The 17,485-nt window shown below is 37.0% G+C and overlaps 1 protein-coding gene across 2 annotated transcripts in view; it reads right to left on the bottom strand.

Moving 5' to 3' along the window:
* Positions 1 to 5,202: 5,202 nt before the first annotated feature.
* ZMYM1 (zinc finger MYM-type containing 1) overlaps positions 5,203 to 17,485 on the bottom strand; it is a 35,333-nt gene continuing 23,050 nt past the window's right edge. For both annotated transcript variants that reach the window (XM_075553750.1, XM_075553752.1), the window contains 6 exons: positions 12,787 to 12,961; positions 12,463 to 12,675; positions 9,961 to 10,114; positions 8,360 to 8,497; positions 8,146 to 8,183; positions 5,203 to 7,709 (listed from right to left, as the gene is read on the bottom strand). In XM_075553750.1, the coding sequence (XP_075409865.1) occupies positions 5,409 to 7,709; positions 8,146 to 8,183; positions 8,360 to 8,497; positions 9,961 to 10,114; positions 12,463 to 12,675; positions 12,787 to 12,961 (3,019 nt within the window). In that variant the 3' untranslated portion in view covers positions 5,203 to 5,408. The remainder of the gene's footprint in view (positions 7,710 to 8,145; positions 8,184 to 8,359; positions 8,498 to 9,960; positions 10,115 to 12,462; positions 12,676 to 12,786; positions 12,962 to 17,485) is intronic.

Below are 17,485 nucleotides of genomic sequence, written 5' to 3'. Positions count from 1 at the left end.
TCTGCTGGCTATTCTAGGTTTTTTATCTTTCCTTTAACTTTAGAGCCAATTGTGGATATCTATGAATAACTTGCTGGAAATTTGACTATGATTGAATGGTACTGAAATGACAGATCAAGTTGGAGAGGGCTGATCTAAAAAACTTTCCATTTGGGATTTTCTTCAGAATTTTTCAGTTTTTCTCATACAGATTTTATATACATTTTCTTAGGCCTATTACTTTCCTGGTGCTAAATGGTGTTGCACTTTAATTTTACTTACTCATTGCTGGTCTATATGAATGTTAACACAGCTTTAAATATCATCTGTCTGCTGTAACCTCTTGCTATAATTACTTATAGTTCCAGGAGTATTTTTGTTAATTTATTCACCTGTGGAGTTATTTCATTCCTACTTTGTACAAATTTTAATTTTCTTTTGACTTTTTGTTTTAGATCTCTCCTTAATTTGCAGACAATTTTACTATGACTCTTAGATTTTGTCAAATAGTTTTAGCATTTACATGTGATTTTTTCTTTACCCTGTTGGTGTGATGGATTACATTTATGGACCTGAATGTGGAACCAGCCTTGGAATAAACTCCACTTTACTTGGTATATAATTTAAAAAATACATGGGTGGATTCAAATTGCGTTTTGCACCTATGTTTGCGCGCATTATTGATCTGTACTTTGGTTTTGTTGTGATGTCTTGTATAAACTTGGTATTACGGGCAGGCAGGACAAGAGTTAAGAAAGTGTTCTTTCAAAACCAAACTAACAAAAAACAAAGTGTTCTCCCGGCTGTTACTATGAGCTTGTAGAGAACGGCAGCATGTTTCTTAGTTTGACGTTTGTCAGGACGGCGAAGGCAAGCTGCTGTTCTATTTGTTAATGAGTGATTTAGACCTATGAGCTATTTTTCATTAGGTGAGTTTTGGCAGATGCGTCTTTAATGAAATTTGTCCATTTCATCTAAGTTATCATACTTGTGGGCATAGTTGTTCATTATATAAAAAATATCTTTTATCCAAGGGAACAGTAATGATGGCTTTTCATTTCTGATATTAGTAACTTATCTTTTGGTTGTTGTTTACTTGTCTAGAAGTTTTTATCAACATTATCCTTTCAACAAAACATTTTTTCCCTAGTAAGTTTGTTTTCATTGATTTCTGTTCTAGTTTAACCTCCCTGGTGGTCTAATTATGTCAGTAATTTTGTACCCAAAGTAGTATTGTTTTGCATAAAAATCGTATGTCTCTTTTAGACTTGCAGTTTTGAATTTCCCGCCCAGCTCCGTCCCTGCGCGGTGACACAGCACAGAGAGAACAGAACAAGGAAGTCAGATCGCTCTCTGCGATCACAGCTCACAGCGGAGGGCACCGCTGGACCGGGAGCAGAGAAGGGACTTCTCTGCAGTGTAATCCGAATGTGGCTCTGGGGTTACCACTTCTGACAGTGAACATTTCCCCCGAGCCACACTCACGATGACGCCAGGGAGGTTAAGGTTTTTTCAAATATTCATCTTGGATTTAATTTGCTCATTTTCTAGCTTTTTAGATCTTTCTTTTCTAAGACTTCCAAGGAATTAAGAGAGAAGTCTTTTCATATTAGTAAATATCCAACATTGTAAGCACTGCTCTCAGTACTGCTTCTGCTGCATTCCCAGATTTTGGATATTTTTATTTTCAACTATTTTTAAAAATTCTTAGTTTTTGATTCATGTGTTATGTATTAGTGCATCTTAAATTTCTTAGTATTTTGGAATTCTCTGCTATTGCATTTGTTTAATTCTAGTGATCTATGAGTATACTTTGTATGAATTTGATTCTTTTATGTTTGTTGTTTATTATGGCCCAGGATAGGTTTTATTATTTTTAATATGATTGATCAGGATATGGTTTATCTTGGCAAATATCCTTTGTGAACTTGAGAAGAATGTGTATTCTGCTGTTTTTCTATATACAGGAACTTCATTAAGTTCATAGGAAAATTTCATTATCTTTCCATTTAGTTTTACTAAAACCTGTTGGAAATTTACTCATTTTGTGTCCATTAGATCAATTAAATTGATGGTGTTATTTGACTGCAGCCTTCCTAATTTTCACCTTCTGAGTCTGTGTTGGTAGTGTTGAAGTCTCTTACTACAATAGTGGATTTGTCTGTTTTTCCTCATAGTTCGAGCAGATGTTGCCTCATGCATTTTGATGCTCTGTTCTGTATCTTGACTATGGTGATTACACAAATCTACCCATGCAAAAGTGCTTAGAATGAATTATCTCTCCCTTCCCCAACACACACATGCACACACACACATGCGCACACACCACACACACACACCAGTGCAAGAGCATGTTAAACTGGTGAAGCTGAGTAAGATCAGTGGTTTCAAAAAAAAAAAAAAGATCAGTGGTTTCTTTCTATCAATGGCAATTTCATGTTGTGATTCTGAATTATAGTTGGAAAGAAGTCACCCTTGGGAAAGTTAGGTGAAGGGAACATGAGATCTGCAGTATTTTAAAATAATTTCATAGCAATTTATAATTATTTCAGATATCATTTAAGGAAAAATCATATAGTAGATAATAAGTACCCATGACTTAGTCCTGGAGAGAAGGCCTAAGATTTACCTCTAAACATGCTCTTATATGTACTATTGACTAGGTGCTATGCACACCACCAAATGCCCTCAAGTCAGTTCTGACTCACAGTGGCTCTTACAGGACAGAGTCTGGTTTCTGAGACTGCAAACCTTTACAGGAGGAGACAGCCTCATCTGGCTCCCTCAGAGCAGCTGGTGGAGGTAAACTGCTGCACTTCCAGGTAGTAACCCAACACGTACCCCACGAGGCCACCAGAGCTTCTGGCTAGGTCTATTATTATGTTTGTAGAAAAATGGAATGAAAAGATAATGGACTGTTTTCCCAGAAAAATTTTGAAATCTTTTTGAATCTACATACATTAGATATATTTCATCATTTTAAAGTAATAACTTTTTATTCTAATCTTACCAAGGATTTTAATCAGGCATATATATGACAATTTAATCAGTTTTAAAAATAAATTTCCCAATATTGAAATGCCTTTATATTCCTGGTATAAGCTCCAACAACAGATAAGATTCATTTGAAAAAATAATTTCTTACAGAAAACTTTAAAAAGGCAAATAAAGGTTTACTGCTGATGAGAATTCCACCTGGTCATTCAGGTTATTCAGTCTGATTTCTCTGTATCTACTGATTGGCCTTTCCAACAAAATGAAGGTGCTACAAAGTTCAGATACCAATGGGAGTTTTTTTTATTGTACCACCACGTACTGCAACTGTCAGCATAATGGAACACAAGGTTAGTAGAATACTTATCACTAGAAAATGGTCACTAGTCTTTTTCCAGTTGGCATGAACTGGTTGTCTGCCTTTCTGAGTGTACCATTTACTGACTCTGCAGCTAATTAAACTCCTCTGACTTATTTCCTTCAGTTCTATTTTCAGTAAGCTTTTGTATATCTCTACAGGTAAAACAGAAATTTAGAACCTATTGCCTTTAATTTTTCCGTCAAGATTTTTTAAAATACAGACAACAGGAAAAATAATCTCATTAAAAAAATCATCTCATTCTTTAGAGGTTATTTACTTAAAAAATACCATCAAAATTTCTTAAACTGAAAATATATTTGAATTTTAATCCTCATACAATTCACAGAAAAGAAAATATAAATAGCTCAAATACACACCGAATCTTATTCTTAAGAAGAATATGAATTAAAATTGCTGGAGAGGGGAGGTGGAGAAAGGGGGAACCCATCACAAGGTTGGATATAGAGCCCACGCCCCAGGGAGACGAATAACAGAAACGTGGGTTAAGGGAGACAAAAGACAGTGTAAGACACGAAATAACAATACAAGAATATATAACTGATCAAGGATTCATGAGTGTGAGAGGGTGGGGGAGGGAGGGGAAAATAGTTGATACAAAGAAAATGTTTTGGAAATGTTGACGGCAACATATGAACAAGTGTGCTCAATACAATTGGATGATGGATTGTTATAAGATTTGAAAGAGCCCCTCAATAAAATGATTTAAAAAAATGCTCTGAGAAGAAAATTCCAAATTTCAACTCAAAGATTAGCAAAGATCAAGACGTTAGCTAACAGTGGTAAAGATTCCTGGGAGTACAGACAGAAAGCAATTTGTCTATATCTATCAAAAACAAAGATATAAATCTTCTGATCTAGTAATTTTAATCTTTGAATTTATCTTACAGAAATTCACTCATGAATTTGAATTCCATTCATGTATACAAAGTTATTAAAAGCAGTATTACTTATCATAGCAAAAGAATTATAATACTCTGTCAGTAGTGACTGATCAAATACATTTTGGTCCATTCACACAATATACTCTTCTGCATGGAGCCCTCAATACTGGCCCGACACTTCTGAATCCAGGAACTGAACTCACTCCTCAAGGTTTCCTTTCAGCAAAGCAACGGACACACAGTTCTACAAAGTGCACCCTTACACTCATGAGGAATGCGCTTCTCTGAATAATCATGAGCTCAGAAGGACAGCATTTGCCAAATCAAGTTTATATGGCAGGAAGGGGCAGGAAAGATGGATGGATGGAACTAGGGACTTGAGGGGGATAATGGAGCGCGTGCTGTTGCATTGAGGAGGTTGTAACCCATGTCAAGAAATAAATGTGTACAAATTGTTAAATGGGAAACACATTTACTAACTAACTTTCAGCTAAACCACAGTAAAATACTAACATTTTGAGACAAAGGCATGCAGTTGTATTCCTGTACTGCTATGAGATGATCTCAGAAATATCATTTGAAAAGAAAGAATGAGCAGGAAAACTGTTTGCACTGAGTAGAGTATCACATCCACAAACTCTACTGAAAACACCCCAAGGAAGGAGCTCTGGGCGCTAATAGTGGGAAGAAGGCTTTTCACTGTACATCTTTAAGCCTTAAATTTTGAAACATACAAAGTTACAGGTTTTGTTGGAAAACTGCTTTTCTTTTTTTTCAATAGTTTTATTAGCACTTCAACCATGTCATACAACTCCATAATGAAATCATATCAAGTAGAGTTGTATAATTATCACAATCAATTCTAGAACATTTTCGTCTTCCTTATACTCATTGTTAAGCATGAAATTTTTTTCTATTTGTGGCCAAAATATACACAACAAAACACTGTCTAATTCAAAAAATGACTTTTCTTAGAGAACATCCAAAAATATTTATTTATTTATAATTGGGAGTTCAATCCCGGCAAGCAGTACTGTACAATTGCTACCACAATCAGTTTCCCAACATTCCTTCACATCATCTCCCTTTTCTCAAGAGAGCATTTTGAATAAAAACTATACTGCTCCAACAGAAATACAAGCTTCTTCCAGGTAAATTAAAATTAGCAAGCATCACATCTCTTTCACCTGACCGACAAACTTTTCAGAAATTGCAGTGAGTCTTTCAGGTTCCATCAGTTTGTTTACTAATTCCTGCTCAACTGCCATCAAGGCCAGGCCACTACACCGCTTCTGTCCTGTGGTATGACACACATACATTTTAAGGCGAGGCAGTACGGAAAATGAACTTTTAGCACTTGCTGACGTAATTGGCCAAGACAAAGCAATATGTAATAGCTGTGAGATACCAGGAATATTACTGTAAAGACCATGCTGAATAAACAAATAGCCAAGATTTATGAAGTCGATGTAATCATAATCCATGACAAAGTTGAGCTTTGCATAGTGTCGATAAAACCTAAGTTCTGGGATAATATCTGTATCGAGTTTATAGAATTCTTGAACGTGTCTGGCTGTTGTTTCATTTAGTGGCTCATTCCATTTAAATAGCAGTTCTGAAATTTCCTTTATTTTGCAATAATCAAACTCTGAAAAATATAATTTTAAATTTTGCAATATAGTATCTAATCCTTGGTAATAAATATTAGTTTTACACTGCTCTTCAGTAGGAGAGAGTAACCTATCTGAATTGCTCTGATCTGTTATTTTCTGAATTTTCCTTCTTTTCTGCAGAGGTTCTTCAACTTCCAAACCTTTACATGTTATTTTTTGACATATTTCTTCTGCTTCATCCCAGAGAGTTTTGAAACTGTTATCATTTCTCTCAGATGATAAGCATTCAAAGATTGTTTCTATTTTTGAAGACAGAGAAAAAATATTCATAGCTTTACCCTGAAGCTCCTTGGAAAGAATTCTTGTAACACTCAGCACACGATAAAGAAATTTTAAACAAAAGATAAATTCAAATCTGGAAAGTAATGTCAACAAATTTCTTAACTCATCAGCCAAATTTGCGTGTGAGGATTGGCTTGATATAACTTCCAGTGTTTCAATAATCTCTGGAAGACCCTCAATCACTGACAGTAATGTATGATCATGGACTGCCCAACAAGTCTGTGAGGAATGATTCTTGCAGGTCTTATTTTGACTTAGGTTGCAAATATTTTGAAACTTTGCCATCATTTCCCCCGACATATAAATAGTGCTGAACAAAGCACTAAGAGTGTTCAGAGTACTTCGAAATTCGTTTACTTCTTGACAAAACCTAATGACTGCTAAATCAAAAAAATGTGCATAGCAATGCATGTATACAGCTCTCGGCTCTTCCTTCTTGAATTCTGCGGCAATTTTATTAAATTTCCCCCTTAAATTAATGGTACTATCATAGCACTGGCCACGCATGTTTTTCACATCGACTCCAATCTGCTGCAGGTATGTTTTGATAATCTTCTGTAAGTTGGGCTCAGGGATCTCTCCAGTATCAATAAAACCCAAAAATCTTTCTTTTATTAAGATAGTCTTTGGTGTTTTTTGTAGGTATCTTACACAAATCGAAAGCTGTTCTTTAGTGCTACTATCAGTTGTTTCGTCACATATGATAGAAAACGCGGAGGAACCATTGATCTCATTCACAATGGCCTGCAGCATTTCAGTCTTTATAATTTCGACAATTTCACCCTGAATTTGTGAGCTATTATAGAAGTCAACTTGTGAGCTCATCAGCCGAAATATTCCTTCTCCTTTATCCTTTGCTCTGATTTCTAATAATTCTAAAAAATTGCCTTTATTTATAGATGAAACAGACTGATCATTTCCACTGAACGGTAAGCACTGTTTTCCAAGAAATAAAATAGTTTCAATGATAAACTTTAAGTAGTTTTTGTTTTCCTCAACTTTTTTTGAATGAATGGACAAATTATTGTTGATAGCTTCATCACAAAGCTGGTATTTTTTCCAAAACTGCAATGACTTCAAATGCATCTCACTTGTTTCATGCTTTCTGAATTTTTCCAGAGTTTTTTTCCAATTAGAAATCCCATGGGTAGCACATGACTCTCCCTCACAGCTAAAAAAATGTTGGCAGTACAACTGGCACGAGTAACAGAAAGTCACCTCCTTTTTACTGCTGCTTTCCAAATGCGGATTTGAACCCTGGGACTTTTTAATACTTTGTGATTTCCTTTTAACCTTTTGATCTCTGGGTGCAAATTTGGAGCGACACAGTTCATCATTTATCTTCATAGTTTTCATATTGTCTTCAGGATCCTGGCTTGACACTCCATCTTTTTGCACGTCTACCTCCGAGTCAACTGTGGACTGGCTGAGTCCTGGTGAGGATGGCGACAGGCTTGGCTGTTCCCCACTATGATTAGCAGCACCACTGCTTGATTCACTGGGAGAACTCTTCGAAGTCTTTGGGAGAAAATGAGAACACATGAGCAGTTTTCAAATAATCTGCTAAAATATTGAGCTCTACCCCAGTAACGGTAAAATGAATGGATGAGTTACCTTATGAGCTCCACTAGGGGGAAACACTAACGACTATAAATATTTGCTGTCTAGAGTTCACATTTAACGCTCGCCGGACCCTTTAATGTACGAGCAAAACGAAGATTTGTTGCCCAGGTGACAAGGAGTGTAAAGAACAGAGAGGAAACATAGGGTGACAAACTAGATGACAAACTTGAGCTTTGGGAACCAATGTGAACAGCAGACATTACATTCAGTGACGGTTTAGTTGGTATACATGTTTTAAGATTTAAGTTGAAAATAGGAATGAAAATGCTTAAGCATGCATAAACATCTTGTTTAAAAATAAAATAAATGCCAAAGAAATAGTAAAGCTTACATTTGAGATGTCATTTGCTGTTACTGGAGAAACTGTACCTGTGAAGTTAATAAGGACATAAATTTAAGATCTTATACTCTCATCTACAAAATAGCATCATAAATTCTAATTGCTTATTGTACAGCAGGAAATAAAAAATAAGTTAAGATACAGGCAGACTTATCAAGCATGGTAAAATAGTGTTTACATAAAATATCTTTAAATCATTTCATACTTTCTAAGTCATCAGAGTGTCCAGGGGAGAGGTCACCATGAGGATCTGCCAAGGATACTATATTGCTGATAACTGGAGTTGTATCTTTCTGCAGAGGAAGGAGCTCACTTGAAGCCTCTTGTACCGTGGAAACATTTACTGATAAAAATAAACCAAGCAGAATCAATCACAAACATTGTTAATAACAAATGGTTCAAGGGGCAGTACAAATATGGAATTGCTTTAGGTGGCAGTACTGATCTAAAGTAATGCTTACGAATTGGAGTAATACATATTAGGATTTAGGGACAGCCAGGTTCTTCAGGATAACAGTTAACAATATTACACTGATAAGTTTATACTTTCTCATCATTTTATAGCTTTTGGCACACCATTTTTCCATCTTTTTATATAGATCACTTAAAATTATAAACAAATTTCTGCTGTAAAATTAGCCAAGGGAAACATAAGCAGGACCTATACAATCTGTTAAAGAGCCCTGATGCCGTAGCATTTACGCTTTGGGCTGCTAATCACCAAGGACAGCAGTTCAAAACCACCAGCTGCTCTCCAGGAGAAAGACAGGGTGTTTCTACTCCTGTAAAGAGCCACAAACTTGACAAAGAACAGTTTTTTTCTACAGGGTTGCTATGAGTCAGAAGTGACTCTATGGTAGTTGGAGTTATGCATCTCTTAATGTGTACAATTTCTTACTCTAACAGGTATAAACTCTTACTCTAACAGATACAGTTCAACCTCAATACCAATGGAGGTAGGTTGGTGTGCACGCTAACATTGAAGAGACTCTGGACAAACTCAAAGTACACTACAGTAAATGCAAAAGGCACCTCTGGTAGTACAGGAGGCTCTTTTTCTATAAGTGCACTTCCAACTAGATCTACTTTAACAACAAAGCTGATCGTTTTACTTTTACAAAGCAGGAGTCAGTTGGATAGAATGTTCTATATTGGTATTATAACAGCAATTCTGTATCATAAATATAGTGAATTAAACCAAGAGATTAACTGAGTGCTTCCTATGCACCCAATCTTGTGGTAGGTTTTCAATAAATATATCAATATAAATACATTCATTTACTAAAGGATGCAAATAATCAAAAGACCAAATAGAAACCTGTTACTCTCGATTCTGACTAGTGGTGACCCCCTATGTTCCAGAGTAAAACTGCTCACTGGTTTTCTTGGCTACATGACCTTCACAGGCCCTTCCAGCAGAGGGTGACTGGTGGGCTCACGCTGCCAGCTGCTCGGCTAGCAGACAAGCACACACGGAGTGTGCCACTTAAGGGCTCAATCGAACATGACACGAGTCTCTCATTTCCCCCCTTTAAATCTTGCCTTAAAAAGAAGACAGGGTGTTTCAAGCTGATACAATAATCTTTACAGACAAATACGAAATTCTCGTGGTGAGGTAGCCTTCCTTTTTACAGGAAAAAACAAAACACCTAAAAACTGTTTTTTTTTGGTAACACGTTTTGAATTGTTTTACTTTCAAATCAGTTTTATTTAGAAATAAATCAATATTATATATGAAAAAGACACAATATTCCTCTTTACTAATTTCAGTAACTATACCTTTGACAACTGCTAAATAAACATTACCTGTGGAAGATTCCAGCTTAGCTTTATTGTAAGCAGAAAAACAATTAAGGGAGCAGAAAAGCTCTGTCTTTCCAAAGTCATTGGTGGTCTCAATAATTTCATCTGAGTGCCTCAGCGATTTTAAAAGTACAGGTGGAAGTGTTCTGGCTGGTTTCTATTTAGAAATTAAAATAATGGTCATATTTCTGGCACTTGATACATGTTGTTAATAAACAAAAATATACCGACTATCACTACTCATGCTTAAAATATTACAAATAATATCAATGAATCCCCATCTTTTTATTAAATACTTTTCCTGGGGGCTCCTACATCCCCCATCACAACTCACACACTCATTCACTGTCAAGTACACCTGCACACATGCAGCCACCAGCATCCCCAAAGCATCTTCCCTCCACTGGAGCCCCGGAACCCTTTTTCAAATGAATCCTTATTTTAAACACTTTTAAAAAACAGTGAAAAGGACTACATAGATTGTAAAGTCTATAAGATGAAGGGTATACATTATTTATCTATTAGAAAATTAAATTTATCAGATATATAACAATATAAATGCAAGTAATGAAGAAACTGGTCATAGAAAATGTTCATCATCCTAGGCAATCAAAACCAACCAGACAAATAAACCAAAACTAGTTGCTGTTGACTCCAACTGATGGAGCGCCTATGTGCACTGGACAGTGCACCAGGAATTCTCCGTGGCTGACTTTTTGCAAGTAGACTGCCAGACTTTCTTCCGAAGTCGCTGAGGAGTCATAAATCTCCAATCTTTTGTTTAGCAGCTGAGCACATTAATTGTCCGGAACACCCAGGTATTCCCAGATTAAAAAAAAAAGTCTTATAATAGTGAATCTCTTCTCAGTGCCAGCTTGGGTGTTAACCCAGGAAAACCCTGACTGGTGCTAAGGAAAACTAAAAAGGAGCAAAATCCCTGCTTCTCTAGTTAGCCTGGCCTCCAACTCTACTGTAAGACATCAGCATACAAGCAGTAAGAAGTGATGTGAGCTTAATAAGCAGTAAGAGCACAAAGGGAAAAGATATAAACCAAGAGGCCTCCCCTTTATTCTAACAAAACCAGAACCTGGACTAAGTAACAGCAGCTTGATGGCGATGATGGCACAGAACTGGTTATGGGAGCACAAAATACAAAGATTAATTAAATGATCTGTTTGTGAAAGAACTGGCTATGGGCAAAAGAACAAAGAAACAAACAAAAAGGGGTTAATTTTGAAATTTCCTTTTTAACTATTAATGTGACTTAAGTTTTATATTTTGAAAAATACCTAATAATTCACCAATATTTAACACAAAGCAACGGTGTTATCATCATTAAATTTATTATTCACATGCGAAGGCTAAGTACTTAACATGCTGTATTGGGGGGGTCAGATTGTTAAAAAAAAAAATTAGCAGTTACTATAAATTGTGAAAAAGTTTACAAAGCAGATCAGTTGTCCAGTCAACAGTTCATACCAAACAATCCACTTTTAAAAAGAAAAGGCTGTCTATGTTTAGATTCATAGATTTGGAAACTTCTAATTCTTGGCTACAGGTCCCCAGGGTCACTCCCACACAGCATCTCCCAGGGGAGGAAAGCTCTGAGGGGTGGTGGGGCTGCTTTAGTCCGGGCACTCCTACCCTAGGACATGTGCTCAGTAACTGGCCATTCAACGCAGGCTCGTCAAAATAAAACAAGCCCTGTTTATTCTGGGAAGGAGAAAGAACAAACCACATCTTCCTTCTCCGCCTCCCACTACACCACTTGGACCTAACATAGCTCCTTTCCTGACAGCTTATTTTCCAGCAGAAAAGAGTGGCTCATAGAACTATCCTGGAACTCTGACTTGCAGTTGCCGATTTTTAAGAACTGAAGGCGAGGCGCAGGGCTGAGTCCCTCATTTGAACAGCAAGATTTATGACCGCCCATTGGGAAGGAGCCCTATCACCAGCAGTGCCCATCTCAGTCAGCCATCAAACTGCCTCTGCTCTCTGCTCTCAGAAGTTCTCACCCAAGTCTCTCTTATCAGGAGAACGTTTGTCACTAGTTTATTTCTTTCTATGACTAATTCAGAAAAGGCTTGTGACTATCTTGATTCATCTTTACCTTTCTTAGGAGTTTAAACACAGGGAATAAAAAACTTATGTCTAGATCTTACAGGAGACTAGTGTTATTTTTGCTAGTTTATTTGTAGTTTACAAACAGGCTTCTACTTACTTGCCTTTCCTGCATAAAATAATCAGCGTGAGATTCTTTGGGAAAACCTCCATCCATCATTTATCAAGAATTCTTCCATAAGAAAAACGATCAGAAGGTTTTTAAAAAATTTCATCTTCTACATCATCTTACCATTGTGTAAAGCTGTTCAAATCTGTAGCTCCCCAATTTCCTAGTAGAATTACTCATAATACAACTAATAGAATGTTGTTTTTTATTTAAATCTTACGCAGTCAATTCAGATGACACTGCCCTCAGGTTAAGTAATAAATCTTTATCCATACCTGCTTACATGCTGTAAGAGTCTTTGAATTATTAAAGTACTGGGGTTGTCCTTCCATCTGGAGCACATGGAATGAACTAGAGTTTGTGTAACAATACACCCCACAGCTCTCACAACAATTCATGACGAGGCTGTTAGCAGTGTGAAACTTTAAAAAGCAGCCACTACTGCAAAGACTATGCTTCACATTCTGGTATTTTACTTCATACTGAATCTAAATTAAAAACAGGCAAAAAAAAACCCACAGTTAAAACCGCTGATATTTAAGTACAATCATAGGAATTGAATTTACGAATGCTAAAAAAATATAAAAATTCGAACTCACACCAGTAGCTTTCTGACACATGCTGCATTTGGTTAAAATGCTATTACTACATAGAGTAACAAATGATTTTCTTTTCCCTTCATAAGATGAAAGACAAGATTGGCTGCAAAAATTTTTGCTAAAGGTAGTATCTTCCATTGGAACACTGATCACATCCTTTGGATTTAAAATGTCTCTGGAAAGAAATGAAAAGGGCACCATTAAACACTTGCATGACAATTACACTTACCTTTTCTTCCTCAACTGTCTCTTCCTCAAGCCTTCTCCCTAGCTGTTCTATTTACCTGACAACGTGTAAGTAGTAGTAAGGACAACAATCTTAGAAAGAGAAAGCTAAATTTGATATATATTTCTCTTACTTATATTAAGTAACCTTGGGGAAATTATCATCTCAATGCTAATTTCCTCATCTGCAAAGGAGGGATTATAAAAACACATTCAAAAGTGTTGTTCTGAGGACCACCAAGCTTGTATAGTTGTTGATTAAAAAAAAATGAAGAAAAATTACATATATGAATAACATTAGCAACTTTGGGAGCTATAGGATTCCATCTCTAAGACAGAGATTTCAAAGAATGGTCAGCAAACTCAAGGGCTCCTCAAAAATTTTAGGGGTCTACAAAGCAAAATTATTTGAAAAATAATAATAAGATGTTTTTTGCCTGTTTTACTGGGTTGACATTTGAATGGATGGTGAAAAGCAGTGATGGGTAAAAATGTCATTGTGAGCACAAGTCAAGGCAGTGACACCAGCATGTCCTAGCATGGACTTGCATTCCTCACTGCTGTGCATTCACAGGAGAAAAACACCCATTCTAGATTTTCTTAAGAATGGCCACTATGAAGCAGTAAAAATGAATACTTTTATTAACTATTGATCCATGCATATACTTTTTTTTTGAGGTCTCATTAAAAAAACTGTGTTAGCTGGTTGACGGCAATATGTGAGCCACCATACTAGAAGATAGTAAAAATAAACACGATTTTCCCTTTTAATGAACACCAAAGTACAACTCTTGTCTCAAGAAAAAAGGACATAATGGGAATGTTAGGACGTGCAATCTGAATTAGCTGGTTTTGGTGGGTTCTTTTCTTCCACAGAACACATGTTTCTTGAAAGAAAAATCAGCAACTATTACGCGAAAGTGGAATCTTCTCAAGATTGAACAAAGTGAGACTTGTTACTTCAAAAGCTTTTGAAAAAAACAAAAATAACCCACAATAGTATTTTTTGTCAATGAGAAAATTTGAGCTTTCAAGTGAAATCTGAACTTTAGAAAACTTGTACCAGTTATATTAAGCTTGGAGGTTTCGTAATCTTTAAAAGATTTTTCTGATGAGATTGGTGGTATTATTAACAAATAGGACTTTAAAAACATTAAATAACAAAACATGGTTAATTTCTGGCAGAGCTGCTGCTAGGAGAAATGTCAGTATCTATAACCCTAAGGATAGCAGTTGTTCAAGATGATGGTCTTCTAAAGAAATATTCCCCAAATAAATATTACTTTTACATTTTCACATTTTAAGGTATTATGAACTTTTAGCCTTCTTAAACGAAAAAAAAAAATCACAAGACAATAATATCACAGCATCATTATTTTACTAGTTTGAAATATAGCTCTATTAGTCTGGAACAGAAGGAGCCCAAGGGATGTGAGGCTCACGGTCTCCACGAGAAACTGCCTCCTTTGCCATGAGGCCAGAAGACGAGACAGTGCCGCTCTACCATCACTGGACATTTTGATCAGATTCTATGGATGAATCCTGAACAAAAGAGGTTCAATGTAGGACAGAAAACTAATGCCCCTAGATCGTCATGAAACCTTGATCCAGAAATACCCCTCTAAAGTCTTCAACCCACATAGTAGTTTAAATTAACTAGTAATGATTGTCTGCCTTGACCATGTGCTTTTTAAAAAGATTTTTTTAGCTTTATTATTGTGAAGTAGATGGGGGTTTACATTTAACAACTTATATCAACAACTTATTCAAATAGCGTGCCCTTTAGAGGATGATCTACATAGGATCAAACTGACGACAGAAAAGCCAGACAGGAAGTGAGCTGAGGAGACAGTGAGCTGAATGCTCACAGGGGAGGGCGGGTTGGGAACAGCGCGTGAGGCAGCACACCTTGCAGAGCGCCACTGAAAAGGACAGGCAGAAACCGAGCTGCCCTGCGCTTTGTTGGCGCAACACCACCAACCCAATGCAACGATCCAAACCCGGTGCCGTCAAGTGGATGCTGACTCATGCGTCCCTATAGCGCAGGGTAGGGCTGCCCCATGCGTTGCTAAGTCTTCAGACTGTAAGGCTTTGGGGGAGTAGGGAGTCCAGACTGTCTCTCTCAAAATGGTGGGGTGGTTTCAAACTGTGACCTGTGGTTAGCAGCACAATGTGTGACCATTCTGTCACCACGGCTCCATGTCTGTCTGTCTGTCTCTTTCTCTCAAAAGATCAATACAGTACTCGGTTATGCTACACTTGTATTTCATTTGACAAAAATCGCTCTAGACTCCACCTGGCCGCACACAGTGCTGGCCTTGAGGACACACAGATGAGTACGCCCTGGTCTCCACGGTCAAGAGGCTTACAGGGCAAGACAAATACTTAAGAAACAATAGCAGAGGAGTAGATAAATGGAAAGGATATTTAAAATAGACCTTTGGGAGAAATTAGCCACATAGGAAGGGAAGCAAAAGAAATACTGTTATAGACATGCTAAATCATTGGCTTCTAATCTTATTCCTGTTAGAAATGCCTAAAATTAACTTAAGCACAGGTCTGAACAACTGTCCTATAGTTTTAATGTATGGGATTATTTTTATCTCAACTAAATATGTTGGTTTAAAAAATATGTTGGTTTGAATGGGGATACTTAAATTCAGAAATGACATTAAAAAATATTTTACTCCCAGAAAACACACCATTTTTTCCACATGATTTAAAATGTCACCCTTAAAGCAATCTTTCTTTCATTTGGCTTGTGAAATAAAGTAAAAACTGCATTAATCCAAAACAAATTTAAAATTATTATCGACAAGTGGCTTTACCAATGGGCTCAAACATAACAATTACGAGGCTGGCGCGCGATGGGCAGTATTTTGTTCAGTTGTACATAGAGTTACGAGATGTTGGAATACTCTCAATGTTGCCTACCATATTGTAAACAACAGAAAATGAACTAAAACCTTGACAATTATAGATTAATACCCAAAGGGCCTATGAATATGGTATAAAAAGGAATTCTGGCAAAGGCACACATGACTTTTCAATGAACGGTCTCTCGGCCTAAGTAGCACCGCTGGCTTTCTATTAACACACAAAATAGTTTTGTCAAAAAGAATTTTATTCCAGAATGAAAACTTGACTTACACTTTTGCTCATATTGGATTTCCTTTCCTTCGAGAACAGTTTACTCATACATCTTCCCTGCTTCATCCTTTCAATCTGTTTGGGAGACTCACTAATGATACATACAGGGAAAACTCTGAACATAGCAAAAGAATACATGAACATCTCAAGGTCTCAGCAAAAGCAAAAGCAAAGATTGGGGATGCATGATCTCTAAGGTCCTTTCCACCGATATGATTCTGCAGAGAAAGCAAGCGGATGCCATACAACCCAGAGCGAAAATGAGAGAAGACAGTGTAAGATCAAAGGGCTGAGAAAGTGAGAAAGAGAGCTGAATTTCAGGGAACGTGCTTGCAGCAATGGATCACACCTGAACCAGGAGCCAAGCCAGAAGCTGAAGTACATGGGAAACTGAGGAACTAGATGAGAATGTAAAAGGCCAAATTCCCTCTGCTCATAATTACCGTGTCTGGAAAGCCGACTCTGGTGAGGGAAGGCCCTCACGGTTATATGACATAAATAAATCTTAATGAACATTCTCAAGACTAAACACAGTCCCTCCAATAATCCCTCAGATAGGAACTGTCACAAAGGAGTTACCAAAAAAGATGAATCTTTCCTGCGTTTGGCTATTAACTATGCCTGAAGTTTATCTGTAGGTAAGAGCTATTAGGTCCTATAGCCCAACCGGTGGTAAAATGTAGCACCCCCTCTGATGATGTCTCTTTCTGATAGGGATCATATATTATTCCCCTGGAGAGGGCTCAGGGGCATCCAAGGTCAACTAGCACCAGGTCAAGACGATGACTCACTTCATTGCCTGTGTAATATGTTCCCTGTATTACATGTATGCCTTTTGAAAGGTCTGTAAACTTTGTGATTACATATACCCATTGGAAAATACATTCACTCTCTTGGCTCCGACATAGGTACAAAGAGCCCCTGTGCCCCACTTTGTCTACCTATATTATTTCCACAATTGCATAGTTACTCCTGAGGACCCATTCGACTGTTGGGGGCCAGTACTCCAACAGAAGTATCTGATGAGTAAAAAAGGTTTGTGAGTTTAAAATAGGTCTTTGTGGGACCAGTGAGCCTGCAAGCTCCGAGGTGAGGCTGCTACGCTAGCTACTCAAGAATCACATTTTGGGTGACAAAATATAACTGCCAAATGGAGGAAGCAAGATTCAAATTATGGCAATCAGATTCGAAATCAAGACATTAACCAAACAAAACCAAACCCACTGCCATCAAGTTGATCATGATTCATAGTAACTATTGGGTTTCTGAGGATATAAATCTTTCTCTTTTTTCCTTAAGATTTTAATAGCACTTTAAATAAAAG

The sequence above is a fragment of the Tenrec ecaudatus genome, chromosome 1 (genome assembly GCF_050624435.1).
Source record: "Tenrec ecaudatus isolate mTenEca1 chromosome 1, mTenEca1.hap1, whole genome shotgun sequence".
Lineage (NCBI taxonomy): Eukaryota > Metazoa > Chordata > Mammalia > Afrosoricida > Tenrecidae > Tenrec > Tenrec ecaudatus.
The sequence above is the reverse complement of the archived record's forward strand: the minus strand, read 5'-3'. Positions and strand labels throughout refer to the sequence as shown.